The sequence below is a fragment of the Urtica dioica genome, chromosome 1 (assembly GCF_054948205.1).
Source record: "Urtica dioica subsp. dioica isolate 48M chromosome 1, U.dioica_male_clone48M_v1_H2, whole genome shotgun sequence".
Classification (NCBI taxonomy): Eukaryota; Viridiplantae; Streptophyta; class Magnoliopsida; order Rosales; family Urticaceae; genus Urtica; species Urtica dioica.
Window position 1 is genome coordinate 30,774,297 of NC_142756.1, and position 15,359 is coordinate 30,789,655.

Below are 15,359 nucleotides of genomic sequence, written 5' to 3' on the forward strand. Positions count from 1 at the left end.
TGTTGACTTACAAGGCTCACTGCAAATGCAATGTCTGGCCGTGTGTGAGCCACGTAAATCAATTTCCCAACCAGCCTTTGATACCTTTTCTTGTCTGCCGGATCCTCATCATCATTTGTCGTTGTGAGCTTATGATTTGGATCAATTGGAGTAGAGGTAGGTCTGCAGCCGAGTAGACCTGTTTCCTTGAGTAGATCGAGCACGTACTTTCATTGTGAGATTGCAATCCCCTTTGAGGACCTGGCCACTTCCATACCTAGAAAGTATTTGAGACTTCCTAGGTCTTTCACTTCAAATTGCTGAGCTAGGAATCTTGTCAACTTGCTGAGTTCAGCCTCATCATCACCTGTCATCACAATGTCATCCACATAAACAATCAATATGGCGAGTTTACCATTTAGAGAATGTTTGTAGAACATGGTATGATCACTGTGGGCTTGCGTGTGCTCGATGTAGTATGTCCCGTCGTGAATGACTTTGCAGACTCTATAAGGACCTTCCCAGTTCGGGCCTAGGACGTCGGCGCCTTGGACTTGTGTGTTCTGGAACACTCGTCTGAGTACGAGGCTTCCAACGGCAAAGGTTCGCCTTTTGATCTTGGAGTTGTAGTATCTTTCGACCTTGCGCTTCTGTGCGGCGAGGCGTCTGAATGTTTCCGCTCTCTTTTCATCGATCAAATCCAACTCAAGGCGCATGGCCTCGTTGTTGTCCGCTTCGTCGAACGTATCGACTCGGAACGTGAGTATCTCTGTTTCGATTAGAACCACAGCCTCGATCCCGTATGCGAGGGAGAATGGCGTTTCGTCGGTGGCATTTCGCGCGGTCGTCCTGTAAGCCCATAGGACGAACGGCAATTCCTCGGCACAGGCGCCTTTCTTGTCTTCGAGCTTCTTTTTAAGGTTGCTCTTGATAGTCTTGTTGACTGCTTCGACCTGGCCGTTGGCCTGAGGATGACGCGGCGAGGAGAAGGTCTTGCTGATCTTTAGTTGATCGCAGATATCTCTTACTCGCGCATTGTCGAATTGTGCCCCGTTGTCGGTCACAATCGAGGCGGGGATACCGTGCCTGCATATGATGCTTTTCCAGATCAAGTTTGTCGTGTTTGCTTCAGTTATTCTGGCAAGCGGCTCGGCTTCTACCCACTTAGTGAAGTAGTCAATGGCGATAATGGCATACTCGTATTGCCTTGCCGCTCTAGGGAGTTTACCAATGACGTCCACGCCCCACTTAGCAAAGGGACGTGGGACAACGATGTTGCTTAATGGGGTCGGGGGCTGTCGCGGAATTTCCGCGAAGCGCTGGCATTTATCGCTACGCCTTGCCCATTCGCAAGCATCTCGCTTCATGGTAGGCCAGAAATAGCCTTGCTTAAGCACTTTGAGCGCGAGGGAAGTTCCAGCGGCGTGGTTCCCACAGATGCCCTCATGAATTTCGCGGAGGACCTTGGTCGACTCAACGCTATCGAGGCATCGGAGCAGCGGTGTTGAGTAACCGCGCTTATAGAGTATGCCCTCACGGAGCGTGTATTTGGATGCTAAGGCCCTCAGCTTATCAGCTTCCTTGCGGTCTTCGGGGAGTTCCCCTCTTCGTAGAAACTCGACAATTGAGTCCATCAAAGTTGACTGAGATGCCACCTCTATGGCCTCGATTTTGTCTCGGGAGACGGATGGCCGTGGGAGAAATTCAATAGGTACGGTGCCCAACCCGTCTTCATCGATGCCGGATCCGAGGCGAGCAAGTGCGTCAGCCTCTGAATTCTGTTCTCTCGGGATTTGGTGAATCCCAAACCAAGAGAAGGCATCGAGTTTGGAGTTTGTCTTAGCCAGGTACGCAACCATGTTAGGTTCCTTGGCGGTGTAATCTCCTTTTACCTGGTTTACGATCAACTGCGAGACGCAGTGTATTCGCAGGTTACGGGAGCCAAGCTTCTACGCCAGCTCTATCCCTACAATGAGCGCCTCGTATTCGGCTTCATTGTTGGAGGCCTGGAAGCCGTAGTGGAGGGCGTAGTCGGGGTTAATCAAGACTATTCCGGCGCCAGCCCCCCGAGCATTAGATGCTCCGTCTACGTATAACTCCCAGATGGGACCCATTGGGTCTATTTTCCTTTTCCGAGTTAACGCATCATCGTTTAGCTCAGTTTCTGCTCTTCCCATATCGGGAGTATAGGAGAATTCTGCAACGAAGTCGGCTAAGGCCTGCCCCTTTATAGCCGTTCTTGGGTGGAACTCAATCCCGTACTCGCTCAATTCTTGGGACCAGATCGCCATGCAAGTCGATGTTCCCTTTTGAAGAGCTTTACCGATCGGATGCTCGGTTCGCACCGCGATTGGGTGAGCTTGGAAGTACGGCCGTAGCTTCTTAGCTGCCGTCACGAGAGCCAGAGAAAGTTTCTCAATCTTGGTGTAGCGTGTTTCCGCGTTGAGTAAGGCTTTGCTCACGTAGTAGATCGGCCATTGGACCTTGTCTTCTTCGCGGACAAGGACAACACTTACAGCTCTTTCAGAGACGGCGAGATATACGTATAGCATCTCGCCCTCTCTTAGTTTAGAGAGGAATGGTGGGGACCCAAAGTAAGCCTTCATTTCCTGGAAGGCATTTTTGCATTCGTCCCTCCACTCAAAGCCGTCCGTCTTCTTTAGAGCTTTGAAGAACGGTTGACACTTGTCGGTGGCTTTAGACACGAAGCGTGTCATAGCGGCAATCCGACCGGTCAGGCTTTGTACCTCCTTGACTCGTCTTGGAGACTTCATTTCAAGGAGCGCCTTGATCTTTTCAGGATTCGCCTCTATGCCTCGTCGGCTGACGATGTATCCGAGGAATTTCCCGGATTCAACCCCGAACACGCATTTGTTGGGGTTGAGCTTCATTTTATATCGGCGGAGGATTGTGAACATCTCCCTTAGGTAGTGTACGTGATTTGTTGCCAGTAGGCTTTTAACGAGCATGTCATCCACGTATACTTCCATTGTCTTGCCGATTTGATCGGCGAAGATCCGATTTACCAAGCGCTGGTACGTTGCTCCCGCGTTCTTAAGGCCGAAAGGCATGACCTTGTAACAATAGAGACCTCGATCGGTGACAAAGGTCGTCTTAATTTGATCGGGCTCGTGCATTCGAATTTGGTTGTAGCCTGAATAGGCGTCCATGAAGCTTAGAAGTTTATGGCCGGCCGTGGCGTCCACCAGTTGTTCGATGCGCGGGAGTGGAAAGCAGTCCTTAGGGCAGGCTTTGTTAAGATCTTTGTAGTCTATACAAATTCGCCACTTCCCATTAGGCTTTTTCACCATTACCACGTTGGCGACCCACTTGGGATATTTAGCCTCTCGAATGAAGTTTGCGGTGAGGAGTTTCTCGACCTCTTCATTTATGGCCAGGTACCGTTCTGGGTTGAACGTTCGTCTAGCCTGCACTTTTTCGGCGAACTTTGGGTCGTCGTTCAATCGGTGCACTATTACCTCGGGATCAATTCCGGGCATGTCCGCATGAGTCCATGCAAAAACATCCTTGAACTCCCTGAGGAAGGCAGTAAGCTGAGTTTTGATGGCGAGTGGAAGTCGGATGCCGACCTTTACAACCTGATCAAGCTTAGATTCGTCCAGGACGATTGGCACAAGATCATCGGAGGTTTCCACCTTGAGTCTTTGGACTTCATCCCGGGGGTCAAGTTCTCCGAACTTCCTTGCATCCCTTGGGTTGCATGGGTAATCGTCTTCCAGTTGGAAGATTGTGTTGACCGCTTTTCCCGCGGATTTGCCATCAACTCCTTGCACGTAGCGTATTCTGGCTTGGGATTGGTCTCCAGTCATAATGTCAATTCCCTCTTCGGTGGGGAATTTCACCAGTAGGTGGTACGTGGAAGTGATTGCCCTTAGCCGGTTCAATGTGGGTCGCCCAATGATTAAGTTATAGGGCGACTCCTGGTCGACCACTAGGAATGGGACCATGTGAACGGCCTCAATTCCTCCAGGGGTCCCAAAGGTGACTGGCAGGTCGATGATGCCCTCGGTCATAACCTTTTCCCCAGTGAACCCAAACAATGGCGTTTGGGTCGGAGTCGGGCGCAGCCCCCCGAGCTTCATGCGCTCTAGGGTGGACTTGAAAATTATGTCGGCAGCGCTGCCGTTATCGATGAGAACCCTTTTCACCAAGTTATTGGCCACTTGGGCTTTGAGCACAATTGCATCATTGTGTGGATGCACAATTCGCTTGGCCTCCTCATTGGTGAAATACATCGTCTTGTGAGGCACGGACGGAGGTTCTTCATATGTGAAGTTGACGTGCATAGCAGCATCTTCCTGAGTCACGGCCCTAAGGAATTTCTTCCGTTGTCGGGCTGAATCTCCATCTTGTGGACCTCCCAATATGGTGGTTACCACGTGGAGTTGTGGATTGGCATTGGCAGTAGCCGTGGTTCGGTCGGCAGCAGCGGCTGTTCCTCCTCCCTGACCAGACTGTTGTCTGTTCGTGGTGGGGCCCGCAGTGCTAATCATGCGTAACACGAACTCTTTCAGCTCACCCCGTTGGATCAAAGCCTCGATTTGTCTTTTAAGATTATAGCATTCCGAGGTCAAATGACCGTATTCCCGATGGAACTCACAATATCTGGATCGATCACGAGATGCGGGATCCTTTTTCATTGGAGCCGGGGGCGTGAACTTGTCACGTGCCAGAGCCAGGATTCGTTCTGGCGCCGTGTTCAGCGGCGTGAACGACGAGTACCCTTTGAAGTTTTTTGCAAGTCGCGGCTTCTGGGGTACAGGGGGTTGGTTATTAGAAACCTGGTTCCCCTTGTTTCGCCTTTTACGAGGTTCGTTCTGCTCGTGGCTAGGTTCCTCTCGACGACGAGAGCTTTGATTAGTGCTCTTGCGGCCGTCGAGGTAATCTTCGACTCCCATGAAGGTCTTAGCTCGAGTCATTAACTCGGCCATGGTTGAAGGGACACGGCCGACGACTCACTTGAGGAAGTCACTCGTGCGCAAGCCTTCTATAATAGCGGTGATTGCGTCACCGTCGTCAAAGCGGCGACCTTGTTCGACTCTTCAGTGAATCGGGCGAGGTATCGTCTAAGAGATTCGCCACTCTCTTGCCTGATTGACCACAGGTACATCTTGGTCTTCTTTTGGACCATAGACGTAGCAAACCGTGCTAGGAACATGTCCTTCAGGTCTTTGAACGAGTGGATGCTTCATGGCTTTAAGTTCTTGAACCACTCAAAACCGGGTCCGGCGAGGGTTAAACTAAAAGCGTGGCACATGGCGCTAGGAGAAACACCCTGCATCGTCATCCAGGTTTCATAGTACTGGATGTGGTAAGCAGGATCTGCTTTCCCATCATAGGGAGTGAGGTTCGGGAGTTTGAAATTCCCCGTGCAAACCTCAGCTAATATCTGAGCCGTTAAAGGCGAGGAATTCTCCTCAACGACCCCATAGGTGCTTCCACCTACTCCGTATTCTCGGAGATCTCGCACCTCATTCCGAAGATTGTGTATCATAGTGACCATATCGAGACCGGTCGTTGGAGTAACCCCTTGATCGGGAGGAGTCACCTGCAGCCTCTCGTTTGACCCTTGACCCGCGCGGCGGTTCCCGTTAGTTGGGGCTTCCAGCGGGATGTTGGGTCTAGAGCTCAGCCGCTCTCTCAGATCATTGCCACGCCCAATGCGTTGAGCTGTGAGGCGGTCCCTAAGGTCAGGGCTGGTCGTACAGAGGTGCAGGCTTCGTCTGCGACGGCGCGCTCTCTGCGTGCCCTGACTTTCCGCAACATTCTCCCTCGGACCTAGTCGGTCGAGGGCTGAACGTCGGGAATTCCCCTCTTGAGAAGCTGCCGGCGTGTCGCCTGTCCGGGGTAAGGGATTCAATGGACCGGCTTCAAACACGGCGGGGACTTCCCCGTCCTTAGTGAGAGAAGTCTTGATATCCTCCGACTCACCAGTATCCTCGTAATCAGGGTCGCGGTCGCGGCTTTCCTCATTGAGGTTCTTAGGATCCCCGTTGGGGATTACCGTGTCACGCATATGTTGCTTCGCAGCCAGTTGGCTGTGATACCTTGCGTTCCTCGCCTTTAGTCGGCGGATACTCTCCTCCAACTCCATGATGCGATTGTCCCTGCTATCAGGAGATGGAGATGATGAGCGGGTCGAGCTCTCTTCGTGGAGCGACTCTTCGTCACCATGCGCTCGGGAGCGCAAGAAGTACTTTTTGGTCCCCGTGATGTTATCGGGGTCGTTAACGCCCTCAGAACGTACGGGTGGTTGACTACTCATATTTTCTCAAGTTCGAGAAAGTTGAGTTTGTAGAAGAAAAGAAGAAGCTGAACAGAAGGGATTTTGGGATGAACAGGTCGGGAAGTCCCCTCCTTCTAGCGCCAAAATGTTGTCGCACGAAAATGAACAACTATTGAAAACCTCGGGCAGTTCGATCCAAGGCCGGACCAAGTGATCACACCCGGGCCAAGAGTGTGAACTCCGATCAACCCGCCTCTCGGGAGAAGTAGGGGGTGAGGAGGGGAAGTGACCGTGCCTTGGCTGTTGGCTACCTACGTACCCGTGTGTGGGATCAGGTCAGAACGTAGTTCAGGCGTGAAAGACGCAGTATAAGGCGTAGAACCTTGGTGGTGAAGCGTACTCGACGAAGGAGACGGGGCTCAAGGAGTCCTGGGCGTCGTCTCGGAACCTCGGAGGTCGCGGGCGCGTCTAGCGTGTTAGACGCGCGAGGGAAACTCCAGTTGAGATCCCTAGGGGCGTGCTTGAGCACCGGAGAACGTTCGGTCAGAGGGAGCGACGTCCGGGAAGTTCCCGTGAGTGCTTCGGAACCTCTGAGAATGGGAGAGAGAGTAGAGAGAATGCTTCAGGCCAAAAATGGCATCAAGAGAACCAGAGAAGAGTTAGAAGTCGAGCGTGTCGATAGGAGATGAAGAGATCATTTTCCCCTCAATGGGATGGGGTTTATATAGGTGTTTGAGGACCCTAAGGAGGCCCTTCGGCGTCCATGTGGGACTAGGAACGCACCCCTATTCAAGTGGAGGCGCACAAGAGGCAGCGGCGCAAAACGCGTGGCGCGCGGCGCACAACCTGCGGCGCGCGGTCTGCGCCGCTCAGCGCGCGCCGCGTGACCCGCAGCGCGTGGGCAGCGCTACACACTGCGCAGCGCAGAGCGCAGCTCTGCCGCTTCGTCTCTGCGGGCTTTTCGCGATCGTCTCGCTTCCGGGCCCGTTGAGATGCTTGGTATTTCGGGTCTTGGACACAAATGTTTGTTTGACGGGTAGGACTCGAGTTGATGCTCGAATCAAGGAGGGAAGCTCGACTCGAGGAGACCGGCTCGTGTTGGAATCGATCTAGGGTTTAAGAAAATAATTAACGCTTCAATAAGCAGCGGAATTTTAAAAAATTTCTTTTACAGTAAAACCATTTTTACTAACCTAGACAAAGAGCAAGTACATGTAATTAAAAACTATTATGAGCTAAGAAGTTTACTAACCTTTCTTGAAGCTTGAGCTTTGAGAAGCTTTTGGAAAGTTTGCAATGCTCGTCTCCCCTCGCAGCACGTCTCTCTTTCTTTCCTCGGCACCTCGAGCAACCACGAAAGTTTCTATCACTAAATCACTCGAACTAAAAGAATAAGTGAGTGGGCACTTTTAAACACTACGACTTAAGAACGAGTCTTGAAGTCGCAGAGCTAAACACTAGGTCAAATGAGGACCTAGGTGGCAAAACAAAAATCGAAAATAAACTAGAGAGAGAGAGGAAGGGGCGGCAACCACAAGTTCTAGAGAGAGAGGCTCTCAATCTCTAACTTATGTGGAATGAGTGAAATGAGACGAATGAGGTGCCTATTTATAGGAGAAGGGTTGGCCTTGGAAAAAAGTAGTTTCCTCTTATTTTCCAAGCCTTTATGAGCAATCCCTTATTGCCCAAATCTCCAACATGGGCGCCTACATCATGTCAATCCCCAAGGGATTAGTTTCCTCTTTTGTTTCCCTCTTGGTTGCCTTGGCCGATTCTCTTTGTTTCCTCATAGAGGAAATTTGTTTCCTCTTTTTCTTTTAGCAAGTATCTTGATACATTTATGCACAAAATATTCTCTCTTGGTTGGGTATGTTGGGCGCCCATGTCCTTCTAGAATGGGCTTCTAGAAGCTTTTCCATTTGTTCATGACAACATGAAAAAGGCCCATTAAGAATTTTCAATAAAATTCTTATGAAATGAAATTAATCCACAAGGCCCAATTAATCATATTATGGCCGAGTGTTACTTGTCATCAAATGACCATGACAAAAAATTTTATTGACATTCATTTCATCCTATGTCTCAAAAGACAAAAATACCCTTTTGACAATTTTCGTTCTTGTTTTGACTTAGCTTCCAGTTTAACTATTCCTAATCGATGTGATTCGTGACAGTGACCTCATGGACCCAAATGAACAAAGCTTGAGCTAAAACACTTGGACTCAAAATTTCACAAACATTTTCCAAGTTTAGCTTAACGCCAACTGACTCCACTAAAGAGTTGACACTGAAAATCTCTCGGTTCAAATGAATTTATTTTCTACTCAAGAATTCAACCTAATTATGATGAGCGGATCCACTGAATATTATCTATGTTTACCCTTCATGAATGTCATCAGCTTGTCGGGATTTACTAAATTACCATTTTACCCTTCTAGCTGTTATTTCCTCAACTCCTTTGTCGCTTGTGAATAAGTTAGAAACAATGTATTGGCGAGGAGCTAACAAGTCACATTGTTTCATCCAAAAGAGTCAGGACTCAATTTGGACACTGGCCAGTTCATTTATTCACACTCCAAGGAACAAAGCATGAGGTGACATACATTGCATTTCAGCAATCTTGTACATGAATTCCATATCTATGAGAACTTCACAAAGTTACTCATGACATTCTCACAACTTAGTACTTCACCAATAGGCCCTGTTCGGAATCACATAATGAGTCCGAACTCTGACTTTCTCAAATGAGAATACGTAAGCTGTGAAATGGCATGTCTCATTTCAGGATTAAGGTAAGCATGATGCAATTCATACATAGTGACTTCGAGACATAAGAGGTTAAATGGTTTGTTCTTATCTTGTCTCTAGAAGTGCACTGGTCAATTCAGTACCTTCGGAAGATACCTAGAAGAACTATAGAGTCTCCAACTCTCAATGCCTCATAACCAGACATCATAGATTCTTCTAACAATCATACTGAGGTCAATAGTCCTTTGACCCTTAGATTGCGAATATATCGTTTTAAGCAAACTACGAAGAGTTTGTTCATGCAAATCTACATTTGTCTCTTCGTAAGTTGTTAAGTTTGTTTATGGACTAAAGACTAATGTTTTATCATAAAGCTTCAAACAAGGAAGATTGAATGAACGTTTCAACTTTTTATTAATAAATAAGCAGTTACAAGCAAGAGTCTTCGTAAGACTATATGACATCAAATGTACATAATACACACTACAACTCTTCTTGTGGGCACCATTGACAACAGCTCGAGGCTTGACTCAAGGAGCGAAGTTTCACTCGAGGAGACCGACTCAAGGCTCAACTCGAAGAGCGAGGCTCGACTCGAGGAACCGACTCAAGTCTCAACTCGAGGGGCTAAGCTCGACTCAAGGAGTCAAGAGTTTGGATGAGGATTTGGAGGCTTGCCGCTCTTCAGGACCTCCGGCCTGACCATCGGCCCTTTGAGCGACGTACCTTCTCGGTGTCTCGGGTTTTCCGAAAACGACCGACAACAGCCTTCGCAGACACCAGACTCCCATCACCCCATTTGAAACAGAACTCGCCTTCCTCTAAGCTTTTGGTTTTCTTGAAACCATTCAAGGAACAACAAATATGGTTAGGAGCAGCGGAGTTAAGAATCCACGTTGATACATTATCAACTACTAAGCATGCTTCGGTAACTAGTACAATACTATGTTCCTTTGCTTTGAGATTGGCGGGACAGTTCTTTTTATCGGCCTTGTAAGGTCCCTTCTCAGTTCTAGATGATATGATCCTTACCAACAAATGTGGTAAGACCCCTATAACAATGATTGGAAAAAGACCCCAAGATCTGCAAAGGACTAGAATGTTGAGACTTGACCCAATATCTAGAGAGATAAGAACCAAGCCTACAATATATATGACGCCACACCAAGATACTCAAGATGATCACTTAAGAATCAAGATGATAAGTCAAGTTGCTGAACGCCACAAGAAAACTTGATAAGTTCAAAAAGTCTTTTCAAGAACAAGAAAGACACAAACTCACATATATTTCATTCAAAGGGGAATTGTCCCTGATTACATTCTCCTAAACACTTATTTATAGCCTTGGAGAGGCTTTACAATCAGCCAAAAACGTTTTGCTCCAACAGCTCTAAAAACAACATTTAAGACACTAGTAATAAAAGCTGAAATCTAAATGCAAATAACTCTCAGCCCTTATAACATTGAAACTGAAAGTTTTTGACATAAAAACACACAAAACAACACACTAAATGGGTATAAACACCCCAAATTCGTCCAACTATTCTGAGTGGTTACAAAAGTAACTCCCAAAAGAGTGAACAGCCTTATTTATTGTTAGAAATGTGGATCCAATGCCTAAAAACGACCTAGGCATTCTGATTACTCTTGTAGAACCTTAATCATTGTAATTAGGCTCTCTTGCTTTAGATTTGCCTCAACTTTGGGCCCAAATGAGCTAACTTGTTGAATCAGCCCATTTAGAGCCTCTTTGAATTGTTTGGCCTTAAACCTTGTGAGAGGCCCACTAGGCAAACTTAATGGATCACTTGAAAGTTTTCTTTTAGTCATCTCAGGTCCACTTGTATCCATTTGAACTCCTTGATCACTTGCATCCACTTTAGCTCCTCGATTCGCATCACTAGAGACGGAGGCTTTGTGCTCAGTAGCATGTGCCTCTCCTTGATTCCTCTTTCTCTTAGTGAGACCTACATCAGTGTGAAGTTCCTCCATAAGCTTGGTAACAGTGTACTCTAGCTTGTTAATGGAGTAGTTCATCTTGGAGGTATCAAGAGATGCGGGGAGAGTTTCTAAGATCACATCTATGACATTCTTCCCATCAATCTCAGATCCTAGGATTTCCTTTTTACTCAGATGACTAATGATCAATATCATAAAGTCTCCAACAGGAGTCCTAGCCTTCATGCGACAGTTCATAAACTGTCCGACTGCTTTTTGCCTTGCTAGACGCCTTTGCCCTTCAAACATCTCATGGAGATTGGTGAGCATGTCGGCGGCAGTATCGATGTCACGATGTTGTTGTTGCAACACATTGTTCATTGATGCTAAGATATAGCACCTCACAATCTCATCGGAGCAGAGCCAGGCCGCCAAGGCGTCTTTGTCCTCTTGAGGTTCTTTTGAATGATAGAACGCAACAAAGTGGATAATGATCTATTTACCACTTCAGTTTGCCCATCGGTTTGTGGATGACAAGTAGTAGAAAACAATAGTTTTGTTCCCAGCTTTCCCCACAACGTTTTCCAAAAATAGCTCAAGAATCTCGCATCTCTATCAGAAACAATTGTGCGAGGCATGCCATGCAACCTAACAATCTCTTTGAAAAACAGGTCAGCAATATTTGATGCGTTATCAGTTTTGTGACATGCAATAAAATGTGCCATTTTAGAAAATCGATCAACGACCACAAAAACAGAATCTCTCCCCCTCTTAGTCCTTGGTAATCCCAAAACGAAGTCCATTGAAATATCAACCCAAGGTGCACTAGGAATCGGAAGTGGTGTATACAAACCATGTGGTTGTTGTTTAGACTTGGCCTGTTTACAAGTTATGCATCGCTCACAAATCTTTTCAACATCTCGTTTCATATGGGGCCAATAGAAATGTTCATGCAACATACCCAATGTCTTAGCTACCCCAAAATGACCCATCAAACCACCAGAATGTGCTTCTCTAACAAGTAGTTCACGTAATGAAGAATGAGGAATGCATAATTTATTTTCACGAAATAGAAAAACATCATGAATAAAAAATTTGCCATTCGCCCCATTAGAACAACATTCAAAGGCTGCCCCAAAATCATAATCAGAAGCATACAATTCCTTAATGTACTCAAATCCAAGCAACTTAGAATCTAGAGTAGAGAGTAGAACGTACCTGCGAGATAATGCATCTGCCACAACATTCTCCTTACCTTGCTTATATTTGATCACATACGGAAATGTTTCAATGAACTCCACCCATTTCGCATGTCGTCTATTCAATTTGTGTTGGCCCTTCAAATGCTTCAACGACTCATGATCCGTATGTATCACAAATTCTTTAGGCCAAAGATAGTGCTGCCAATTTTCCAAAGTCCTCACCAATGCATATAATTCCTTATCATAAGTAGGATAGTTCAGGGCTGCCCCACTCAACTTTTCACTAAAATACGCAATTGGTCTTCCTTCTTGCATCAAAACTCCACCAATTCCTAAACCTGAAGCATCACACTCAATTTCAAACGTTTTAGTGAAGTTAGGCAAAATAAGCAAAGGAGCATTAGTTAATTTTTTCTTGATCAGTCTGAATGCCTTTTCTTGCTCAGCTCCCCATTTAAATGGGATGTTCTTCTTGATGACTTCGGTTAGCGGCGCTGCAAGGCTACTAAAGTCTCGAACAAATCGTCGATAAAAACTAGCCAAACCATGAAAACTTCTTACCTGACTTACCGAAGTAGGCGTTGGCCAATCGTGAATTGCCTTCACCTTTTCCTCATCAACTTCAATCCCTTTAGCACTTACAACAAAACCAAGAAACACAAGCTTATCCGTGCAAAATGTACATTTCTTAAGATTTCCAAATAAGCTTTCTTTCCTCAAAACTTCTAAAACCAATTTTAGATGTGCAACATGATCCTCAAGGTTTTTACTATAAATCAGAATATCATCAAAGTAGACAACAACAAAATGTCCAAGGAAAGTACGTAAAACATGGTTCATAAGTCTCATGAATGTACTCGGGGCATTGGTTAACCCAAAAGGCATAACTAACCATTCATACAATCCATATTTTGTCTTAAATGCAGTTTTCCACTCATCTCCTTCTTTCATTCTAATCTGATGATATCCACTCTTAAGATCAATTTTAGAAAACACACACGATCCATGCAATTCATCCAGCATATCATCTAAACGAGGAATAGGATGTCGATACTTTACCGTGATGTTGTTGATGGCTCGACAATCAACACACATTCTCCATGTCCCATCCTTCTTCGGCACTAGAATCACCGGAACAGCACACGGACTCATGCTTTCTCTCACTTGTCCCTTCTCCATTAGCTCACTGACTTGCCGCTCAAGTTCCTTAGTCTCCTCCGGATTACTTCTATAGGCTGGTCGATTTGGAATTGTGGAGCCAGGAACAAAGTCGATTTGATGTTCGATCCCTCGAATAGGAGGTAAACCAGGAGGTACCTCTTCCGGAAACACATCTACAAATTCCTGCAAAAGAGAGAAAACGTTGCTCGGCAAAGATCCGGCAAGATCATCAGTACATAAAAAGGCCTCCTTGTACATGAGTACTATAAGGGGCTGATGGGTGAATAATGCCCTCTTGATCTCACTTTTTTTTGCCATGAGACTAACTTTTTCACTCATGTTTCTCTCTTTCTTTTCAAATTCCTTTTTTTCATCTTTTTCTCTTTCCTTTTCTTTTTCTCTTTCTTTTTCTTTTTCTTTTTCTTTTTCTTTTTCTCTTTTTGTTTGTAATTTCAATTGATCAGCAAGAACTTGATTGGGACTTAATGGTACAAGTGTAACAGGTTGCTCTTTAAGAGTAAAAGAGTATCGATTGGTGAAACCATCATGTGAGACCCTCCTATCAAATTGCCATGGCCTCCCCAAAAGCATGTGACAAGCTTCCATCGGTACCACATCACAAAGCACCTGATCTTCATACTTGCCAATCGAAAATGCCACAAGAACTTGTTTTGTCACCTTGATGTTTCCACTATCATTAAGCCATTGAAGACGGTAGGGTCGTGGATGCTTCAAGGTAGGCAGCGCCAATTTCTCGACAAGTTCATTGCTCGCGACATTCGTGCAACTTCCTCCATCAATAATCACACTACACACTTTCCGGTTCACGAAGCATCGAGTATGAAACAAATTCTCGCGCTGATTATTTTCTTCTTTCTTCACTTGTGCACTAAGAGCTCTCCTCGCCACTAATAGTTCTCCATCGACTGGGTATTCACCATCGCTGCAATCCTCAAGTGGTGGCATGTCCTCATCTACTTCATCTTCCTCATCCTCCGACTCAAGCTGACCTTGTGCGTTTATCACCATAACCCTCTTGTTTGGGCACTCGCTGGCTATATGTCCTGAACCTCTACATTTGAAACACTTTATATCACGTGTTTTAGTAGAATTAGCCTCTTTGTTACCTTGTGTAGCCCCTGGTTGTTGTACGACGTTTTTCAAAGTGTCAAATTTAGGCTTGTTTGCTTGAAATTCATCTCGTCTAGAGGCTGCCCTCCACGAATTTGTTGACGACATACTTGGTCCTCTCCTAGCCATGTTCCTTCGCTTTAGTTGCTGCTCCGCTTTGATGGCTTGGTGCACCATATCGGTCAACTCCACGTGATGTTGCATCTCCACGACATCCGCTATCTCACGATTTAGTCCATGCACGAATCTGGCCATCGTTGCTTCTCTGTCCTCCACCACGTTTGCCCTTATCATTGCCACCTCCATCTCCTTGAAATACTCATCTACACTCTTTATTCCTTGAGTTAGACGCTGCAATTTGTTGTACAACTCCCGATGGTAATAACTTGGAATGAATCGCCGCCTCATGATGGCTTTCATCTCCTCCCATGTCTCCACCGTGCGCTCTCTATTTCTCCTCCTTTCTTTCAACAACTGATCCCACCATATTATGGCATAATCAGTGAAGTCAATCGCTGCGAGCTTCACCTTCTTCATCTCCGAGTAGTTATGACACTCGAACACCATCTCTATCTTTTGCTCCCACTCCAAATAGACTTCAGGTTCATTTCTCCCCTGAAAAGAAGGTATGGTCACCTTTATACTCCCCAAATCATCATCCCTTCCAGGCCTTCCCCTCCTAGCTTCTCTATTCCCATTACCACGCCCAAACCTGCCCCGGTTATGTTGACGCTCTTCTCCACCATCTTCAGCAACCTCGTCTTCAACACCTTCCGATACATCACCCTCTTCTTCAGCTCTTTGTGCTCGTCTATTGGGAACATTTGGTGCATGATTTGCTGCCATCCCTTCTATTCCATCAATCCTCGCATTTAGTTGCTCAAACTTCTCCGTCATCAACGCCACGAATGCCTCCATTTGAAGATTTCGATTAAGTGGTGGTTGTACATATC

General features: G+C 46.3%; 2 protein-coding genes across 2 annotated transcripts in view; both read right to left on the minus strand.

Moving 5' to 3' along the window:
* Positions 1–12,499, minus strand: part of LOC149407877 (uncharacterized) — a 99,341-nt gene extending 86,842 nt beyond the window's left edge. Inside the window, exon 1 of the mRNA XM_089622394.1 lies at positions 12,168–12,499. Within this exon, the coding sequence (XP_089478520.1) occupies positions 12,168–12,429 (262 nt within the window). The 5' untranslated portion in view covers positions 12,430–12,499. The remainder of the gene's footprint in view (positions 1–12,167) is intronic.
* A 100-nt stretch (positions 12,500–12,599) lies between these two features.
* LOC149407878 (uncharacterized) lies at positions 12,600–14,826 on the minus strand. Its single transcript, XM_089622395.1, has 4 exons — positions 13,174–14,826; positions 13,007–13,071; positions 12,685–12,883; positions 12,600–12,626 (listed from the first exon to the last, which is right to left on the minus strand). The coding sequence occupies exons 1-4, from the start codon at positions 14,824–14,826 to the stop codon at positions 12,600–12,602; spliced, it is 1,944 nt and encodes a 647-aa protein (XP_089478521.1).
* Between the last annotated feature and the right edge of the window lie 533 nt (positions 14,827–15,359).